Source organism: Ovis canadensis, chromosome 16, assembly GCF_042477335.2.
Source record: "Ovis canadensis isolate MfBH-ARS-UI-01 breed Bighorn chromosome 16, ARS-UI_OviCan_v2, whole genome shotgun sequence".
Taxonomy (NCBI): domain Eukaryota; kingdom Metazoa; phylum Chordata; class Mammalia; order Artiodactyla; family Bovidae; genus Ovis; species Ovis canadensis.
The window spans coordinates 44,295,127-44,315,541 of NC_091260.1; the positions used below are offsets into that span (position 1 = coordinate 44,295,127).

Genomic DNA, 20,415 nt, shown 5'->3' on the forward strand with positions numbered 1-20,415 from the left:
GCGTCGAAGGCCACGCTTCCCACATTTGGTGAGGTTAACTATGTGTCCCCGCTTCCCGCCGCAGCTTGGGTGGGCTGTGGACATCTCCGGCTAAGCCGAAAACGAATCCTCATGTTGAAGATGGAAACCAATAAGGCACTTTTCACTTCCCACCCCATTGGCCCAAATGTCTCCTTTTGGGGAGCACGACTTTCGAGGTTAACACGAGATACCCACCCTCGCGGCTAACGAACACTCAAGTAGCGTTCCAGTCGGAGGGGATGGAACCAGTATCCCGGCGTCCTCTCGGCTTCCGTAACAGCGTAGCCGGGCGGTGATGTAACCGCTCTGGCCTGCGGCCGGCATCTCTATGGTACCGACGGGAGGGTGGAGGGGGTATACGGGGGCGGGGCCGCCGTTCGCGTCGCAGGCTTTCTTCAGCAGGCGGAGCAGATGGTGGTTGCTTTTGGTCCTCAGCGACGAACAGACTGTATGGACGCCGCGAAACTGCGTCCTGAGGTGGGAGGCCGGAAGCGGGGACCGCTTGAATCTGAAAATCTAGAAGATCCAGGTTCCCGGTGGGGAAGGCGTGCCGGGGCGGCAGGCGCATGGGACCCGGGAGTAGGTGGAATGTGCTCTACCGGCAGTGGCCCGGAGCCCTTCGGCTTTGTCGCACCTTCTAGGTCCCATAGGCGTCCAGCCCTCACCTAAGCTCCGCGCCCCTTGCGTTTCCTTGGGCCTGGGCGGGGTGCTGGCGCTCTTGCCTGCGTTGCCGCTTGCCATCCTTACCGGGCTCGAGGGCCCTTAATGCGCCCCCGGCTCAAGTGCTTAGTCGCTTAGTCGTGTCCGGCTCTGTGCGACCCCTTGGACTGTAGCCTGCCAGGCTCCTCTGTCCACGGGATTCTCCAGGCAGGAATGCTGGAGTGGGTTGCCGTGTCTTAAAAGGATCTTTCTGACCCAGAGACTGAACCTGTATCTCGTGTGTCTCCTGGTTTAGCAAGCGAGTTCTTTACCACTAGCGCCACCTGGGAAGCCCTGAAGGCCCCATTGTTGATGGCATTATACTGTAATGGAGATGGTGTGTGGTAGAGTTTGGCTGTTGCAGAAAGTGTCTCCTGCAAGTCATGGAAATTGATGATCTGGATAACTGGCTGTTATGGCAGGTATCATTACAAATAATATCTTTAGTTCACAGGCTGAGGATTGCTAACTTGCTTCCCCCTTGTATTAGTATAATGACCTATTAAACACCTTGAGCACATTAGCTTCATGCATGACAAGTTTAAGAGAAAATTACAATTCTTGTAATGAACTTGCCCAACAAAAGTGAATATGTAAAATAAACGTTAAGCTATTTTACAGTTTAAGAGGTTCTAGAGCCCATTCTATTTATGGGGGAGGAGCAGGAAGTGGGGAAACTGGAAGGGAAATGAAAAATGGGACACTTGGGTGTTCTCAGTTCAGTCGCTTAATCATGTCAGACTCTGCGACCCCATGGACTGCATCACTCTTTGCGACCCCATGGATTGAGTGTTCTAATCAGAGATAGTAAGAGGGAGTACACCTATTAAATTTCTCATACCCAGAATCTTCTATACATCTGCACCAGTAGTTGCAGTGGAATAGATGTTCAAGTTGTGTGTTTCTGGGGCCATAATTATACCTTTCTTGAAAAGAGAAACTACTGTTTTAGCTATCCATGCTGCAAAACAAATTACCCCAAAGCTTAGAGACTTAAAAGAGTAAACAGTTGCTACCTCACTGTATCTTTGGGCCAGGACTTTTGGAAGAGACTTAGCTGGTGGTTCTGCTCAGAGTCTCAGAGTTGTAGTTCTAGATGTTGGCAGGGCTGCAGGCATCTGAAGGCTTGACTGCGGCTGAAGGATCTGTTTCGGAGTTTACTCAAGTGTGCTTTTTATTCCTCTCTCATCAAGCAAGCTGCTTACACCTTCCATTTAAAATGCGATTTGTGCTACCCTGTTATGTGTATCTGTTCCCATTCATAAACTACTATATAGTTATTTTGTAAACAATTTTTTCTTTTTCAGATCACTTTAAATTTGGATCATCATCTAAATACTTTAAGTGATCTTTTCTTGTTTTATTTTGGTCATGACACTTCATTAGCTACCTGATCATTTTTGTATCTGAACTCATCAAGTAAAGTATACGGTGAGTAACATTTAAATATATTTATTGATGGTGTGAAAATTGTTTAGTGAGTGAAAAAAAATGAATGTCATGAAATGGCTTTACAGAGACATCATGCAGTTTGCAGTTAGGTGGATGATGACCTTTTATTTCTGTGTGCTTTCTGGGATGAGATTTGACAGTGAATCTGTAATTAAATGCATATGGAAGCAAAGTCTGAGTGGCAGAAGAGCTGTTCCGTTAGGACTCTGTGCCTACTGTGCACAGCCTACGTTCTCCTCGCACTCATCCACCTGACTGGCTGCCTTTCTCCTTAGGGCTAATTTACAGGCCACAGCTTACTGAAGGAGGGGGATATTGTTTGATGCTGTGGCACATCTCTGGCTTGGTCATTAATTCAAGCTTTGTGTGTCCCAGTTTCCATCCAGCTAAGTGGATAATGACATTATCTTTGGTTCAAGGAATATTTTATAAACTTTCTATATACTGAGCCTTTAAACACATTGACTTCTTTATCCATTCAGATGTCAAATGCTTACTTTGCAAAGTAGAAACAAATGATTCATGACTTATGGAGCTATAAATCTTAAGGTATATAGAAAGGATTATGACCTTGGAGGTCTCTTTTGCATTTTGGTTGTATCTCTTGGTTGAAAATACCTTGAAATCATTATTTCCTAATCCTGGAAGAATCTGTAGACTATAACTCAATATTTGTGCTTTAGAGAACAATTTTCATTTTTGAAAATGACTAAGAATTTGAGGGGGGTTCCCTGGTGACTCAGTGGTAAAGAATCTGCTTGCCAATGCAGGAGACAAGAGTTCAATCCCTGAATTGGGAAGATCCTCTGAGGAAGGAAATGGCAGCCTACTTCAGTATTGTTGCCTGGTAAATCCCATGGACAGAGGAGCCTGGTGGGCTGTAGTCCATGAGGGGGTCACAAAAGAGTCAGACCTGACTAAGGGACTAAACAACAAAAGAATTTGAGGATTGTTTTAGGGTCCAATATCATTAACAAAATAGCTGTTCTCTACAAAGCAAGTATTCTTCACACTATTAATTAAATTATTTAAATTAAATAATAATTTAAATTAATTAAAAATATTAATGGAACCTTCATAAATTTATTTCATTTAGAGATATAGAAATCTTTCATACAGACTTCATGTGCCAACCAATACATAAATGTAAATACATTATTTTTATATTATACTATAAATTGGACTTATGAGATTTACATACAACTTTACAGCTTCACAGGTGGCACTAGTGATAAAGAACCTGCCTGCCATTGCAGGAGATGTAAGAGACACAGGTTCAGTCCGTGGGTTGGGAAGATCCCCTAAAGGAGGTCATAGCAGTCCACTCCAGTATTCTTACCTGGAGAATCCTGTGGACAGAGAAGCCTGGCAGGCTACAGACCATAGGGTCACACAGAGTTGGACACAACTGAAGTGACAGCATGCATGCACACATACGACTTTATTCATGTTTATTAATGTTTTTCAATGTTGTATAGTCTAATATTTTTATTAACATTTATAATGCTATATATATATTTCTGCATTAAAAAAATTACACTTTTATGAAGCTGCGTTTAAAATTGTGGTCTGAGTTTAATTAATTCTAACTAACTTTTCAAAGGAGTTTTATTGGTTTTGTGTTCATGATAGGTATTGAAAATTTGGAGGAAATCAAAGAAAGGAAAAAAATAATCACATGTAAGCCCACCAGTCGAATGAACAGTCTCCCTGATTTTTTACATGATGTACATATTTTTAACAAAAATGTAATATTTTATGTATTATTTTATAGGATACCTTTAAAATTTTAATATCTAGTGTGTCAGTAAATTGGGAATAAGTATTTTTTAATGACTGCATAATAATATGGAATTTATTTCAGTAGTCCTGTATTTTGGACATATAGTTTCTAACTTTTCCTTATAAACAATGCCATGCTGAACATCCACATGTAACTCTTTATATATAACGAATTAGTTTCTTAGGATAATTTTGTAGAAATGGAAATGCTGAGTCAAAAGTGTTTGCTCATTTATTAATCATTTTTGGTACATATTGTCAAATTGTTTGAGAAAAGTTATGCCAATTTATACAATTGCTGATACTCTATTATAATAAAGTGATCATTTCCCCATCACTAACAGATCATTAGTGATCTTTTGTCAATCTTAGATTGAAATCTCATTGTTTTAAATTAAATTCAATTGATTACCAATAAAGTTGAAATATTTTAATACTTCTCTTGATCTTTGTATTTCTTCCTTTTCCAAATTGCCTTTTCTTAGACATAGGCATGTTATCATTGAGATACTTATTTTTTCTTTTTGTTAATCTTTTTTTCTTCTTTATTTGGCTACATCAGGTCTTAGTTGCAGCGCTCAGGGTCTTCATTGTGTCATGTGGGGTCTTGCGTTGTGGCTCACAAACTCTAGCTGTGTGTGGTGTGCAGGCTCCAAAGCGCGTGGACTCAGCAGTTGTGGCACGTGAGCGTGGTTTCCCTGTGGCATGTGGGACCTCAGTTCCCCCTGACCAGGGACTGCACCTGCATCCCATGGACTGCAAGGCGGATTCTTAACCACTGGGCCATCCCATCTTCTCGTTAATCTTAAAAACTCTTTGTAAAGTAAGGCTTCATATCTTTCTCCATCATAAATTTTCAAAATTTCCTTCATGTATTAGTCTTTAACTTTGCCATGCAGTTTACGTTTTTATACAATAGTGTCTATCAGTATTTTTAAAATATTTTTGAGCTCCTCTCTAAAAGTCTAGCCAGCTGGACTATGTAGAAGTCTGTTTACAAATTCATGTAAATATCCCAAATTTGGTACCAAACTGATTACAAAAGCTCACTTGACCATGGAAAATTTCCAGGCAGCTAGTCAGTCAAACTGATTCCCTCTCTTAATTTAACCAGAGAAATGGTCTGTATTATTAATATAACACTCTAATCCGTGTGAATGTGACATTTTGAAATCTAAAGTTGTTTAAACAACTCTGCCATTTAAAAATGAGCATTGTACAGATGATCCAGTCTCAGGTTTCACCTGATGATTGCCTTTTCAGGACCACTTAGCAATTAAAACCTTTTGTAACAGAACCCATTACCATGGCAGACTGGTCATTATCCTGCTCAGTATAGTATATATTTGAGATTCCTCTTCTAACACATGTAGAAGGAGAAAAGAACCACTTTCTACTAGTTATGCGGAAAAGGCCAAATACTATCTTTTCCAGCCTCCCTTGCAGCTCGGGAATGGGCATGTGATCTAGGCCCAGGCAGTGCCCAACTCTGAATTTTGTATTGAGAGCAAAGAAACAGAACTCCAAGAATTTTTTTATAACAGCAGCAGATGAGGCAGAACTAGCAGCAATGCCAGTGATAATATCTGGTGATGGGTTAAGCAGTGTAAGCTGGGTTCAGGGGCAGGGAGGTCTTCACTGCAAGTGTCTGGTGTCATGTGCACTGAGGTGCTTGAGGCATAGTTTGAAACTTGTTTCTTGAAACCTGGCAAGTCTGTGATTTCCCAATATCCTTTTAATAAATGCTTTTTACTTTTATTGCCAGACTGCTTTCTGTTCCATGTACTTAAGAAACCTAACTGACATAGGATCTGAGTAAAATAATAATTGTTCCTTACCAATTTGGAATGGTACATACATTTCCCCCTTCTGCAAACACACACTTGATCTGTCTCAGATTTTGTGTTCACCTTTCAGTGTTCATATCACTCTTCTTTTGAAAGTTTGCTTGCTAAGTCTATTCAGTCGTGTCCTTGCAACCCAATGGACTGTAGCCCGCCAGGCTCCTTTGTCCATGGAATTCTCCAGGCAAGAATACTGGAGTGGGTTGCCATTTCCTTCTCCATGGGTACTTCCCAACCTAGGGATCAAACCTGCTTCTCTCATGTCTCCTGCATTGGCAGGTAGGTTCTTTACCACTAGCACCACCTGATGTTGAATGCCAGTCTGAAAACAGTCTGTGAAGCTGCTAAAAGAAAATCCCTGTTATGATTTTGATTAGAGGTAGATTAAATTTATAGATTAATATGAGGACAGTAATACCATCCATGTTGTCTTCTTACTCAGTAAAGTGGTCTGGCTCTTGTTATCAGTGAAGTTCCATCAAAGAAGCAAAACCACTTTGCATGCCAATGAATAAGAAAGACCTGTGTCTGTAGGGACTGGGAGAGCAGGCAGTTGCCTCTGAGTCTGTTTTTGGGCCTGAAGCATGTCAGCTAGACAGCTGGGACGGGAAGGTGGATGTGGTGAGAACAAGGACATTGCAATCTGCATTGGCCTCTCACCGGCTTTAGTTTCGATGCTGTGGGTGACCTGCAGGAGAGGCCCAGGACTTGGAGAGGGTGAAGGAAGATATGGTGGGAGTTGAAGGAACTGCAGGCCTACCTAGCCTGCTCACACAAGCAAGGTGAGCTGACAGATCAGCAACAACATGTGCAACCTCCACAGTGTGTCTAGCACCAACCTTCAGAGTTTAAAAATATGGCTGCTGCTTCACTTCTGCTTTCCAAGTTCCATGTACAGAGTCTCCTACAGACGGCACTACACATCTGAGGAAGGGGGTTCTGGGAAGTGTACTTCCAGCTTAGCTGGAACATAGCACAAAGCCACAGAGCTCTACAAAGCTAATTAACATAATACAGTTCTGTCATTTTCGTCACGTGTGGTGCATTATCTGTTTATCCTTGATATTTGAGTTTTTATTGCTGTTATGAATGTTCATTTTCCTGCACTTTCCCCTTACGATTATTGCTGGTATAATTTATCTTGAATTAGCCACCTTTTGCAACTTAAATTCTAGGCTTGGCTAAGCCACCTTTTGCAACTTAAATTCTAGGATAGGCTACGTTGCTTCAGTTGTGTCTGACTCTGTGCAACCTATAGACTGTAGCTTGCCAGGCTCCTCTGTTCATGGGTTTCTCCAGGCAAGAATACTAGAGTGGGTTGCCATGCCCTCCTCCAAGGGATCTTCCCAACCCAGGGATCGAACCCATCTGTTTTGTCTCCTGCATTGACTGGCAGGTTCTTTACCACTAGCGAGATCTAAGAAGCTCTAAATTCTCACAGTTTTCAATTTATTATCTTGAATAGTCAGTCATTTCACTTACAAATTAATGTAATTGTCTTTTTCTTCCTGAGGAGGGTAATGATACATTTTCACTCTCCCTCCCTCTATCTTTTCTGAGAAAAGGAGTAAAAGTGTTTGTCTCTCAATTGTGTCGACTCTTTGTGACCCCATGGACTGTAGCCCACCAGGCTCCTCTGTCCCTAGAATTCTCCAGGTAAGCATACCGGAGTGGGTTGCCATTTCCTACTCCAGGGTGTCTTCCTGAGCCAGGGATCGAACCCTGGTCTCCTGCATTGCAGGCAGATGGAAGCCCCAAGAAATGGAGTATTTTCTGCCAGTAAACAAGGATTTCACAGTCATCATCCATTCCGTTCTCCACTGTGAATTCCTGAGCCCTAAAGGAACTCAGGAAAGAGAATACCTGCAACCTCATACCCATCAGATTGCAGCCACTCCCTAGAGTCAGCTCAAGAGACCTCAAGATGTGAAAAACACAGGATACTGGCCCAGGATTGCTGCGATGCAAATGAATGATTTCAGTAAGCCCAGACTCTTGCATCTTCTCAAACATAGAAAAGCACTAAATTCCTTAAGTTGGAATATCTGGTTTAACTAACAGTAATCTTTTGATGTTCAGACTACCTGCCGTTTGTTGTAAAACTTCTATATAACCTGGCTCCGCCCCTCTCTTCCTCAAGCCTAGCTGTTCTCACAGGATTACTTGGGATGCCCATCTCCTGGGCTTGAAGTCCTAAAAATCCCCACCAAATAAAGCGTAACTCTCAACTTTTACGCTGTGACTGTTTTTTAAGTCAACACTTGCTTGCTTCATCGCATTGATTAGAAATGCCAGAACAGTATTATAATAGCTGTACTGTGTCTGACTTTAAAGGTAATGTTTCTTGGTTTTCATTCATTTTGGTTTCTTATAACCTAGCAATTCTTAATGTTTAGTGAACATAAGAATTACCTGGTATTCACACTTGCTAAAAATGGAGATTTCCAGGAAAAAATGCTGCATTTTACTAAATGCCATTTAAGCATTTATTAGGCAATACCTGGTGGATACTAGATACAGTATATGATGAATTTTCATTAATTCATTCAACAAATACTTATTGAGCATCCACAACCAGAGCATACTTCTCAGATGTAATGGTTCTGCTGGGATTCAGAAAGCTATAGTGGTAAGACTGGCAGCAGACCACCAAACAGTGACCATGACCCTTTTTTTTTGGTGCAACTTTGGCTTTTGGAAGTGCTTTGGAGCTTCTTTTCTGTCCAGCTGCTTAGCTTGTCACCACCGGTTTTCATAAAAAATCCACTTTTCCTGCAGGTCACAATCTGATTGAGAAATGGTTTGTTGTTGTTGCATAGAATAAAAGAAGACAACACTTCAAAATGATGGTGTTGGTTTTTTGGTTTTTTTTGGCCAGCTCTTGAGGCCACCCACTTTATTGCTTCAAATGCCAAACAGCTGTCGAATGGTTGATGTTGAGCTCTTCAGCAACTTCTCACGTAATTGTAAGAGAATCAGCTTTGATGGTAGCTCTCAGTTGGTCACTGTCAACTTCTGATGACTGGTCACTATGCTCCTTGGCTTCAGGGCCCTAGTCTTATTTGCAAAACTTCTTGAACTACACTGTACGTTCGTTAGCAGTTCCTGGGCCAAATGTGTTGTTGATGTTACTTGTTGTCTCTGCTGCTTTACGACCCATTTGGAACTCGATTTTAAAAATCACTCAGATTTGCTTTTTGTCTAACATCATTTCCATAGTCTAAAATAAATGTAAAATAAACAGCAAGTAATAAGTCACTGGTGAAAAACAAAGTGAGAAATGTACATTAAAATGGTATATAACATAACCACATTTAAGAGTGTATTCCAACATCAAATGGCAAAGTTCAACAATGTAAAACTACAGTTACTTTTGCCCCAGCCTGATACCACTGCTGCTTAATTTTATTTGTGTTTTCTAGATATTTTCTCAGCTCTTCATTTTCAATATTGCTGAGACTTTTTGTTTGAGATGTTTTCTTATGAACAGTAACTTAATAGATGTTTCTTTCTTTTCCAAGCTGTCTCTTTATAGAGAAATTTAATACATTCACATCTATTATAGTATTTGTGTTTGACGTGTTTGTTTCCTTTTTTTTTTTTTTTGGTATGTGAGGCTGGGAGTAAAATTGTCTTGATAGTTTACTTTTCTACTTTGCTATATTGAGCAAGTTTTCTGTGTTTTTCTCTTCTTCCCATAAAAATTTTTAAAACCTGCTCCTTGATTATTTTTTCCCAAAAAATTATATATAAGTATTATAATTTCTAAGGCAAAAATCTTAAAATTCACAGTTGTCACATAGATGCTATGATTTAGTTACGTTTAGAGTCCCTGTTGTCGTAGTCCTGTTCTCTCAGAGCTCTGTAATTGTCCCACAGTGTTCAGTGTTGGGGTAAATTACACTCTGTTTCTTTTGCAGGTAACTGTTGTTGCTGTTTTGGGTCTTAAGGATTTTATCTTTATTTTTTAATATTTATTATTTGTATATTTTTGGCTGCTCAGGATCTTAGTTGCAGCATGTGGGATCTAGTTCCCTGCTGCTGCTGCTGCTAAGTTGCTTCAGTCGTGTCCAACTCTGTGTGACCCCATAGACGGCAGCCCATGAGGCTCCTCCGTCCCTGGGATTCTCCAGGCAAGAACACTGGAGTGGGTTGCCATTTCCTTCTTCAATGCATGAAAGTGAAAAGTGAAAGTGAAGTTGCTCAGTCGTGTCTGACTCTTCACGACCCCAGGGACTAAGGCCTACCAGGCTCCTCCGTCCATGGGATTTTCCAGGCAAGAGTACTGGAGTGGGGTGCCATTTCCTTTTCCACTAGTTCCCTGACCAGGGATCAAACCTGGGCCCCCTACATTGGGAGCGTGGGGTATTAGCCACTAGACCACGAGGGCAATGTCCAACTCTTTGTCCTTTTTTTTTTTTTTTCCTCCCTCAAGCTTTTAGAAAATTCTTTGAATGTATTTTTATTAATTGTGTTTTTTGAAGCATTCATTTTACTATGAGTTGCTTGTTTTGACTTTTTATTTGGGCAGTCAGGTTTTTTATTTCCATAATCTCTTCCTTGTTTTCAGATTGCTCCTTACATGAAAGGTTGCTATTGTTACTGACAATAAAGTATATTTTCCTAACTTTTTAACATCTTTATTGGAGTATAATTGACATATGATAAACTGCATATATTTAAAATGTACGGTTTGATACATTTTGGTGTGGCTATGAAACTCTGAACCATGAAACTGTTACCACAGTCAAGGTAATGAAGTAATGAATCTGTCTTACCAGTTTTCTTACGTTCCTTTTTAATCCTTCCTGCCCCTCCTTCCTTGCATTGTCTAGAATTTTATATAAGTGGGATCATACTAGGTACTTTTTAAAAAAACAGTTCTAGATAAGAAATTCAAACATAAAAGTAGAGTATAATGAACTAAAGTATATTCATTACCTAAATTTAACAATTATAATATTTTCCCATACTTTATTTGGTTCTTAAAAATGTTTTATAACAGTTTTAGGTTTACAGAAAAATTGAGCAGCGTAGAAAGTATTCCCATATATCCATTCTTCCTCTACACATTTCTCCCTATTATTAACTTTTTCCAAGAGTGTGGCATGTTTATTTGGCTTCCCCTGTGGCTCAGCGGTAAAGCATCTGCCTGCAATGCAGGAGACACAGATCTTCCTGGGTCAGTCCAGGAAGGTTACCGTCCACGGGGTTGCAAAGAATTGGACAAAACTGATCATGCACATACATTACATTTCACACACACATTTGATACAGTTAATAAGTATCGATATGTTATTATTGACTAACGTCCACAGTTTACATTAGGGTTCATTCTTTGTACAGTTCTGTAAGTTTTTGTGCTAAGTCGCTTCAGTCGTGTCCAACTCTTTGTGACCCCATGGACTATAGTATGCCAGTCTCCTCAGTCCAAGGGATTGTCTAGGCAAGAATACTGGAGTGGGTTGCCATGCCCTCCTCCAAGGGATCTTCCTGACCCAAGGATGGAACCTGCATCTCTTTAGGGCTCCTGCATTGGCAGGTGAGTTCTTTACCACTAGTGCCACCTAGGAAGCACCCTATGGGCTTTTACTGTAGGCTTTTCCCCCCCATATTTTGTTTCTCCAGTTGGGTTTTTCCAGTTTGAAGCTAAAGGTTAAAAAAAAAAAAAGTTGCTGTGAGCATTGATGTGCAAGTCTTTGTGTGGATGTTTGCTCTCATTTCTCTTAGGTAAATACCTAGGAATGGAATGACTGAGTCATATGGTAGGAGTATGTTTAATTTTCTCAGAAACTGGAAAGTGGTTGTATCATTTTACATTTCCATCAATAATGTGTGAGAGTTCTGATTGCTCCACATTTTGCCAAGATTTGGAAATGGTCGGCCTTAAATCTTATCCATTTTGATAGTTACATTTGGAATCTCATTGTGGTTTTACTTTCCATTTCCCTAATAATTAATGATGTTGAGCATATTTCATGTGCTTATTGAACATTTGTATATCATCTTTATAAAGTACCTTTTCAAATCTTTGATACATCTTTGTATCAGCCTGTTTTTCTGTTATCATGTTTTGAGAATTCTTTATTCTGTATACAAATCCTTTATCAAATATGAGATATGCAAATATTTTCTCCCAATCTATGTCTTGTGTTTCAATTCTCTTAACATTGTCTTTCAAAGAGCAGAAGTTCTTAAGTTTAATGAAGCTCAATTTATTAACTTTTTTAAACAATGGAGTTTTGATACTGCTACCAAGAACTCTTTGTATAACCCAAGGACAAAGATATCCTCCTGTGTTTTCTTCCAAAAGTTTTATAGATTTGTTTTACTTTTACTGTGATCCATTTTGAGTTAATTTTTATATAGGGAGGAAGGTATGGATTGAGGTTCATTATTTTTGCATATGGATATCCAGTTGTTATAGCACCATTTGTTGAAAGGAGTGTCTTTTCTCCATTGACTTTCCTTTGCATATTTGTCAAAAATCAGTTGACCATGTGTGTGGATCTGTTTGAACCCACTCTCTATTCTGTTGCACTGATATATTTGTCCATCTTCATAATGGCACCACATTCTTGGTTATGTAACTTTATAGTAAGACTTGAAGTCAGATGATGCAAGTCCTTCAACTTAGACATTTTTAAAGGTCTTTTCCTATTCTAGGTGTTTTGCATTTCTCTATAAACTGTTAGAATATATAGATACAGAATATATACAGTGATCTATGTATAGTTTTTATTATAGAATGGAAGTTGAATCATTCTCAATAAATCATTTAGTCTTTAATGCTCAGAACTAGACACAACAATACAAATCAAAAACTTCAGGTATCACACAATATTAATAACTTGATAAGTGACCTCAATATTGTATGCCAGGTGAGCACTCAGAATTATGGTTGCCTTTTTATGCCAGTTAAGGTCCTTTGGTTAGGAATAATAGTAAGGAAATGGGGACTTATTGAGGAAATCCTGAAGTAGCTCATAGAAGTGAAAGGTGAGTTGCAGAAACCAGGGCTGCTCTGAGAACCTTAGAGATTGGTCCTGAGGACTTGATGTCCTTATGATTCTTTTTTCCTAGGCTCTTCCATGTAGTGGAGTCCATGCTCTATAAGAAGTAAAGGAATTTTCTCCATCAGCTCCACTTGGAAAAATTCTGATAAGGAGTCCAGTTGGCCTAGCTGGGGTCACCTTCATCAGCAGAGTAATCACTGCTATTCACTACTATAAAATTATTACTAATTAGTCATTGCTATTTAATCACTACTACTAGTAAGGGAGGCAGGGAGTTCTAATTGGTCAGCTCCAGACTCTGGGTATTGTGATGAGCACTTTTCCCAAAGGAAGGTGATGCTGTTATCAGAAAAAGTATGAAAAGCAGTTGCTGGAGTGGATGCCCACTACTCTGTAGTACACATTGCTAAAAGAAAGATTTGATGACTTCAAAGTAATACTAATCTGTCAGCAGGTGTTCTTAAATTTCCCTTGATACATGCTACCATCTAAACAGTTGTTCCTACAAGGCTAATCTGTTCTCTTTGGGCCACGTGGCTTATTATATATAAACTTAAGAAATACTATTTCTTTCAACACTTGAAATTTTCTAAGACAGTATATCATAAAATGTACTCACTGTACACACTCAAAGGTAACCATGTGAAGTAATGGATATGCTAACTGTATTGTGATCATTTCACGACATATATGTATATTAAATCATCACATTCTGCAGCTTAAACTTACACAGTGCTGTGTATCAGTTATATCTCAATAAAGCTGGGGGGAAAAAATGAAATCACAGATAACAGTTAGAGAAAAAAGGACTTTCCTGGTGGTACAGTGGATAAGAATCCACCTGCCAGTGCAGGGGACTCGTTTGATCCCTGGTCCAGGGAGATTCTACATGCTGCAGAGCAACTAAGCCCAGGTGCCTGGAGCCTGAGTTTCACAACGAGAGTAGCCACCGCGATGAGAAACCCCTGCACCACAGCTAGAGAGTAGCCCCCGCTCACCGCAGCCAGAGAAAAGCCTGGGCAGCAATGTGGGCCCAGCACAGCCAAAACTAAGCAAGCAGTTGAAGAAATGCCAATGTTTACAACTTGATTTTATACTTCTAGAATTATTGCTGGAATTTTTTCATTTACAAATCATATGGCATCCCATAGTCTTCATTAGTATTTTTCTCTTTCAATTTTAGGATGACTGGGAATGTAAACAAGAACAAGCTGTTTGTTTTGTGATGGCTTTTAGCATGTGCTGACATACTGTTTGCAATGGCATCAGAGACTGAGAAGACTCATGCTCTACTCCAGTCGTGCAGCACTGAATCTCTTCTTTCCAGCCTTGGTCTGGGCTTATTCTGCGCAGTAGCTGACAGACTTCTTCAGTTTCCCATAATTCAACAAAATGCCTGGCTTCGTGCACTTTCAGATAATTCAGTACACTGCGTAATTGGCATGTGGTCATGGGCAATAGTCATTGGAATCAGGAAGAAGACTGACTTTGGAGAAATCATTTTAGCTGGATTTTTAGCCTCTGTTATTGATATAGACCACTTTTTGCTATCTGGATCCATGTCTTTAAAGGTAAGAAGCGTATACGTTTAATTTTTCTGGTCTTTGATTTCTTTGACGCCATGATATTGATATTTATAGCATCAGTTTAGTTAAAGCTAGAGAAGATTAGCCTTATTTTAAAACAAGAAAGCCCATTCATCCAATTTTTCGGAGCACCAAACACTTTCCTGAGGGTTCAGGTATGCTACTGACCACATTATATCACATCACGAAGTGCTGTGGATGTGCCCACAGCAAAGTTCAATGATTGTAACTGAGGGGTTCCATTCCGGCTTCATAGGAGATGTTTTAACCAAGTCTTTTTTTTTTTTCTTTAATTGAAGTACAGTTGATTTAGAATGTTGTGTTAATTTCTGCTGTACAACAAAGTGGTTCAGTTAAACATATATCATTAAACATATATATACATTCTTTTTTAAGTATTCTTTTTCATTACGGTTTATTGCAGAATACTGGATAGAGTTCCTTGTGCTGTACACTAGGACACTGTTGGTTATCCATTAGCCAAGTCTTGAAGGAAAGATTAAATTCTATGCTGTGCTGTGCTCAGTTGCTTCAGTCTGTCCGACTCTTTGCAACCTATGGACTGTAGCCCACCAGGCTCCTCTGTCCATGGGATTCTCCAGTCAGGAATACTGGAGTGGGTTGCCATGCCCTCCTCTAGGGGATAGTCCAACCCAGGAAGCAAAGCCATATCTCCAGCATCTTCTGTATTGCAAGCAATTTCTTTACCCGCTGAGCCACCTGGAAAGCCCATTAGCACACTAAGACCCCCTAAATCTTGTCCCCATTAGCTCATGGTATCAGAATGTGGAGAAGCAAACCCATAGATTTGTCTCCTGACTACCTTCATAAGGCATGTGTCTGGTGTTATTGACTGCACACAGGCCTCCTGAATGCATGCTTTCTCCAGCCCTGCAGAGCCTCTCAAACTGCTTCTGTAAGTGACATATGCAGTAAGCAAGGGCACAAGTATAAGACAAATGCTAATTGAATAATATCTGAGCAGCATTTCACATACTTCTGACAAGCACAGGATATGAAGTAAGTGAAGAACAGAACCAGGAAAAATCACGTCCTAGAGCAGGACTGGTAGGAATTTACCTATTTTTGCGGGCAAGCTGTCACTTCAGTCATATCTGACTGTGTGACCCTATGGACTGTAGCCCACCAGGCTCCTCTCTCCATGGGGTTGTCCAGACAAAAATACTGGAGTGGGTTGCCATGCCCTTCTCCAGGGAATCTTCCCCACCCAGGGGTGGAACCTGGATCTCTTAAGTCTCCTGTATTACAGGTGGGTTCTTTACCACTGGTGCAACCTCGGAAGACCTATCTATTTTTACTTCTATGATTTTATGATATATCCTTCTTTTATTATTTATCTATGAATAAAGGTTCTACATGAACATTTTAGAAATCAGGCAAGCAACAGAAATATCTTGTTTCCTCTTTGTGTATGTGTGTTAGTCACTCGGTTGTGTCCAACTATTTGCTATCCCGTGGACTCCTCTGTCCATGAGATTTTCCAGGCAAGAATATTGGAGTGGGCTGCCATTTCCTTCTCCAGGGGATTGTCCCGACCCAGGGATTGAACCTGGGTCTCCTGCCTTGCAGGCAGACTCTTTACTGTCTGAACCACCAGGGAAGTTTCTTCCTTAGAAACTATTAATATAAATAGTCGATATCTGTCCACACATCCAGAGCATAACTACTAATCATCTCAACAGGAGGCTGTTGCTCTCCTCCAAGCAGTGACTACCATAGGCGCCCCCATCCCACCCTATTACTGGGGAGCATGTTATGCTGTGAGTATAGAACTTAAAACCTTGGTTTGATTCCTGGGTCAGGAAGATCCCCTGGAGAAGGGATAGGCTACTCACTCCAGTAGCTCCCTGATAGCTCAGATGGTAAAGAATCCACCTGCAATGCAGGAGACCTGGGTTCCATCCCTGGGTTGGGAAGATTCCCCTGGAGGAGGGCATGGCAACCCACTCCAATATTCTTGCCTGGAGAATTCCCATGGACAGAGGAGCCTGGCAGGCTGCAGTCCATGGTGTCACAGAGTTGGACATGACTAAGCTGCTAAGCACAGCACAGCATGGAACTTAAAAACAGAGGTGGAGACTAAAACGGCATAATGCAGAAATGTTTTATGTTTTGACAAAATATAAATAGGCAACTAAAAATATGGAGAAGGGAGAGGGAATAAGAATGTAGAATAAATAAACTGTTTGATGTTTAGCAAGTTGTTGTTGTTCAGTTGCTAAGTCATGTCTGACTCTGCGACACCATGGACTGCAGCACGCTAGGCTTCCCTGTCCTTATATCATCTCTAAGAGTTTCCCATGGATCATTCATGAATTAAGCCTGAAAAACTTGATTTGTTTAGATATTGATTACATTTTTACAATAGTTTAGAGATTCTGTTGGTTTATTTAATGCAACTTTCAAATCATGTTTAAAATAATACACTCTTTCTAATGCTTTTGTAAATAAATTTGAAAATATTCAAGGCCAATATAAAATAGTTACAACAAAAATACTCCCCTTTATGTATTTATTAATTGAAGAATGGAGTGGGGGAGAGGCAGAATAGGAGAAAGAGATTAAGAGGTACAAACTATTAAGTATAAAATAATTAAAATACAAAGATGCAACATACAGAGCAGGAAATATAACCAATATTTTATAACAATGTTAAATGGAATATAACCAATAAAAATATTGTATAGCTATGTTGTATACCTGAAATTAATATATCGTTGTAAATCAACTATACCTCACAGTTTTTTATGTTTAATTGAAGCGTATTTTATTCAATTGTGAGACTTTTTCATTGCTTTTAGAGGCCCCAACCTGCTCCAATACTCTTGCCTGGGAAATCCCATGGACGGAGGAGTCTGGTAGGCTGCAGTCCATGCAGTTAAAAAGAGTCGGACACAGCTGAGCGACTTCACTTTCATGCACTGGAGAAGGAAATGGCAACCCCCTCCAGTATTTTTGCCTAGAGAATCCCAAGGACAGGAGCCTGGTGGGCTGCCGTCTATGGGGTCGCACAGAGTCGGACACAACTGAGGTGACTTAGCAGCAGCAGCAGCAGGGCCCCAAACAATTCTTTAAAACTCCAAATTTACTCTAACCATACATTTAGGATATAAATTGTATTGTGACTTTTCTAAGCACATAGTAGGAAACTTTAAAAAGTCACATGTTCTTGAGATCTTGATTTCATTTTTAGTGCAAAGTGTATTTGGAGGTGACATAGATAATGTTCCCTTTGCATTTCCAGTAGCCTGCAGGAAAACATACTTATGATGTTAGGCAGCATCTATAAAGTGTTGTTTGCCAAGAAGGAGATGATACTAGCTACCGCTTTCTCCCTGCAGGCTGCTCTGAGTCTTCCACGACGCCCTTTCCTTCACTGTTCTACTGTGATACCCACTGTGGTTCTGACCCTAAAGTTTACAATGCACTTCTTCAAGCTCAAAGACTCATGGTGCTTTCTTCCCTGGATGTTATTTATATCCTGGACCTCACACCACATCCGAGATGGAATTCGCCATGGCTTGTGGATATGCCCATTTGGAAAAACTTCTCCTTTGCCATTTTGGCTTTATGTAATAATCACATCATCTCTACCTCACATCTGTTCATTCGTTATGTATTTCACAGGGACCAGACAAATGATGTCTTCAAAACATGGAATTCATATTGATGTGTGAGATAACCACGTGGCAGTCTTTGAGAACCACTGGTTGAGACAATGACAACCAACATTAAAGTGAATTTAAAACACATGTTAGGTACTTATAGTAATTATAATAATTCCTAAATCCTCTTGCTCAGGAGGCATGTACATTTCTTAAAAAATTATCTGTATTTGTTGTATTCCTTTCTTCTATAACACTGTAGTGTAATATCAGAGTTTCACTCACTCAGTGGTATATTTTATTATTTCTTTTTATCTGGCTTTACTAATATTATTAGATTAACATCCAACTAAGTTTTCTGGAAATATACCTTTACGGTAATTCATTTCCTGATGAAAAACAGCTCAAATTTTAGGATGATTAATTTGTGAAATGTTAGCATTTTATTTGGCTCCAAGTTTTCCTGAGATATTGAAACAAGAAAATGGGCAAAGTAAATGAGATTATGAATAAGATGTATAATGAATGCTAACGTTTCCTCATTTTATATATTTTGATCCTGACTCATTTGCCAAGTGCTTTAGTGAGTTGTGACTACTGCCAGAAACTGCTTTAGTGCACTTATAATATTCTTAAAAGACAATAGCATTAGACCTAGATTATTGTTTCAGAAATAACTTTGGGGAATTATTATAATGTGTTGGCTATAGTAACATTCTACCGAAGTATTATTTTTTAGTATCTTTGCCGTCAAATCTCATGTGTTGGAGTTTTAACTGTTTTGAAAAACATAACTAAATTTAACAAAATATTTGTTTAAAGTTAACATTAACAAAATATTGATACTTGACCCATCACCATAGAATTCACAAAAAAGGACCTAACCAATAATGTCATTTCAAATATAAGCTCCTGAATGTGCCATTATAATTGCTTTAGTTGCTATCAATTTGTTTATATGCTATTCTAAAATACTATACCAGCTAAGTCATTTCTGAAAAATGTGCCTAATACTGACAGACAATTTTTTTTTTTTCCAGAAAAGGTAGTATTAAGAGATTGGCTTTTTCCTCTGTTCTTTAAGTTGATCTTCTGTTAAAAATAATTAACCTTCATTGGAGAAGGAAAATTGAGTTGCTGTAAGCTTTACATTTGCAGTTTAATGTTACTTTGATATAACAGGTGCCCCCAAAGCACCTGTTTTTGTTTTTGTAGCATTTGTACCAGCTGCTGTCTTCAGATTTTCTTACATGTTTGAGTTTGTAATGCTGGTGATTTTGTGCCTTAATCTCTAAGAAGTGATGAAGTGATGAAGCAATGCCTTACCCAAAGCAGATTTTTCTTTGTAAGTTAAACAGAGTTCTATAAATTGTTATAAAGGGTCAGGCTCTTTAGTTTTTCTTCTTCTTGTTAACTAATTGGTTGCAATCTGTTATATTTTATAAAATAATTCACCCTTGCAATCCATTCTTGTCTTTCCAGAGCAATTACTATGTCAATTTGATTGGTTTAATAGTATACATTATATAGTGGGGGTAAATTGATTAAGGTAGAGATTTTTTTAAAGCATTTGATTTTAGAAATCCGTGGAAATAAAGTTATCTTGTGTAATTTTTCTGACTGAATTACACAACTCTCCCTTTTTTCCCTTCTCTGTATTAAACAAATTAATATCATAAAAATATAGGGCCTTAAATAAGAATGTCACCTGGGCATTTTGGAGGTTGTCCTAACTTCATTAGAGTGGGAACTCACTTTGACCATGTCTCCTTGCTGAAACAGTAACTTCAGATTTTAAGTATGGCTTTATCTTTGTTCCTACCTCCACCATCAGAAACATTTATTGTCCTCCAAGTGGTCTCTGAAAGCAGTGGCTGTAACCTGTAGAGATAGAGTGACCAAGTTCCCATGCCACCGTTTTGTTCCTTCTCTTAGCAGAAGAGCTTGTGGCAATACAGTTTATGCTGTACCGTCCTTGTACGTGTGTGTTTTCTCTGTTCTCTAGACATTCTCCTTTCTTGTAATGTTGCTCTCTTGGCTGTATCACTGATCTGACCTCCCAGCCTACTGTTCTCTTGAGCCACTTCTGTTATACTGGCTACTCAGGAGAACTTCTACCAATAAACTGTTTTTTACTCATCCCAAGCCTACTTTCTTTTAGCAGTAGATTAAGAACCCCTGTCACCTCTTCTTAATATCTTCTGCTTCTGTTAGGTCCATACCATTTCAGTCCTTTATCGAGCCCATCTTTGCATGAAATGTTCCCTTGGTATCTCTAATTTTCTTGAAGTGATCTCTAGTCTTTCTCATTCTGTTGTTTGCCTCTATTTCTTTTCATTGATCGCTGAGGAAGGCTTTCTTATCTCTTCTTGCTATTCTTTGGAACTCT

The 20,415-nt window shown here is 39.4% G+C and overlaps 1 protein-coding gene across 2 annotated transcripts; it reads left to right on the forward strand.

The window, feature by feature from the left end:
* Positions 1–354: 354 nt before the first annotated feature.
* Positions 355–19,651, forward strand: TMEM267 (transmembrane protein 267). Of its 2 annotated transcripts, XM_069556423.1 has the most exons (5): positions 378–498; positions 977–1,142; positions 2,028–2,151; positions 13,998–14,385; positions 17,763–19,651. In XM_069556423.1, exons 4-5 carry the CDS (start codon positions 14,074–14,076, stop codon positions 18,096–18,098), a joined length of 648 nt encoding a protein of 215 aa, XP_069412524.1. In that variant the 5' UTR covers positions 378–498; positions 977–1,142; positions 2,028–2,151; positions 13,998–14,073; the 3' UTR covers positions 18,099–19,651. The 2 variants fall into 2 exon arrangements, with proteins under 2 accessions (XP_069412525.1, XP_069412524.1); XM_069556424.1 differs by lacking the exon at positions 977–1,142 and having other exon boundaries at positions 355–498.
* The last annotated feature ends 764 nt before the right edge of the window (positions 19,652–20,415 follow it).

Bases quoted from the DNA above. Each gene is read 5' to 3' on its own strand.
- TMEM267 (XM_069556424.1), top strand. From the start codon at position 14,074: ATGGCATCAGAGACTGAGAAGACTCATGCTCTACTCCAGTCGTGCAGC. The intron at 14,386-17,762 runs GTAAGAAGCGTA...TTCTCCCTGCAG, and splicing joins CTGGATCCATGTCTTTAAAG to GCTGCTCTGAGTCTTCCACG.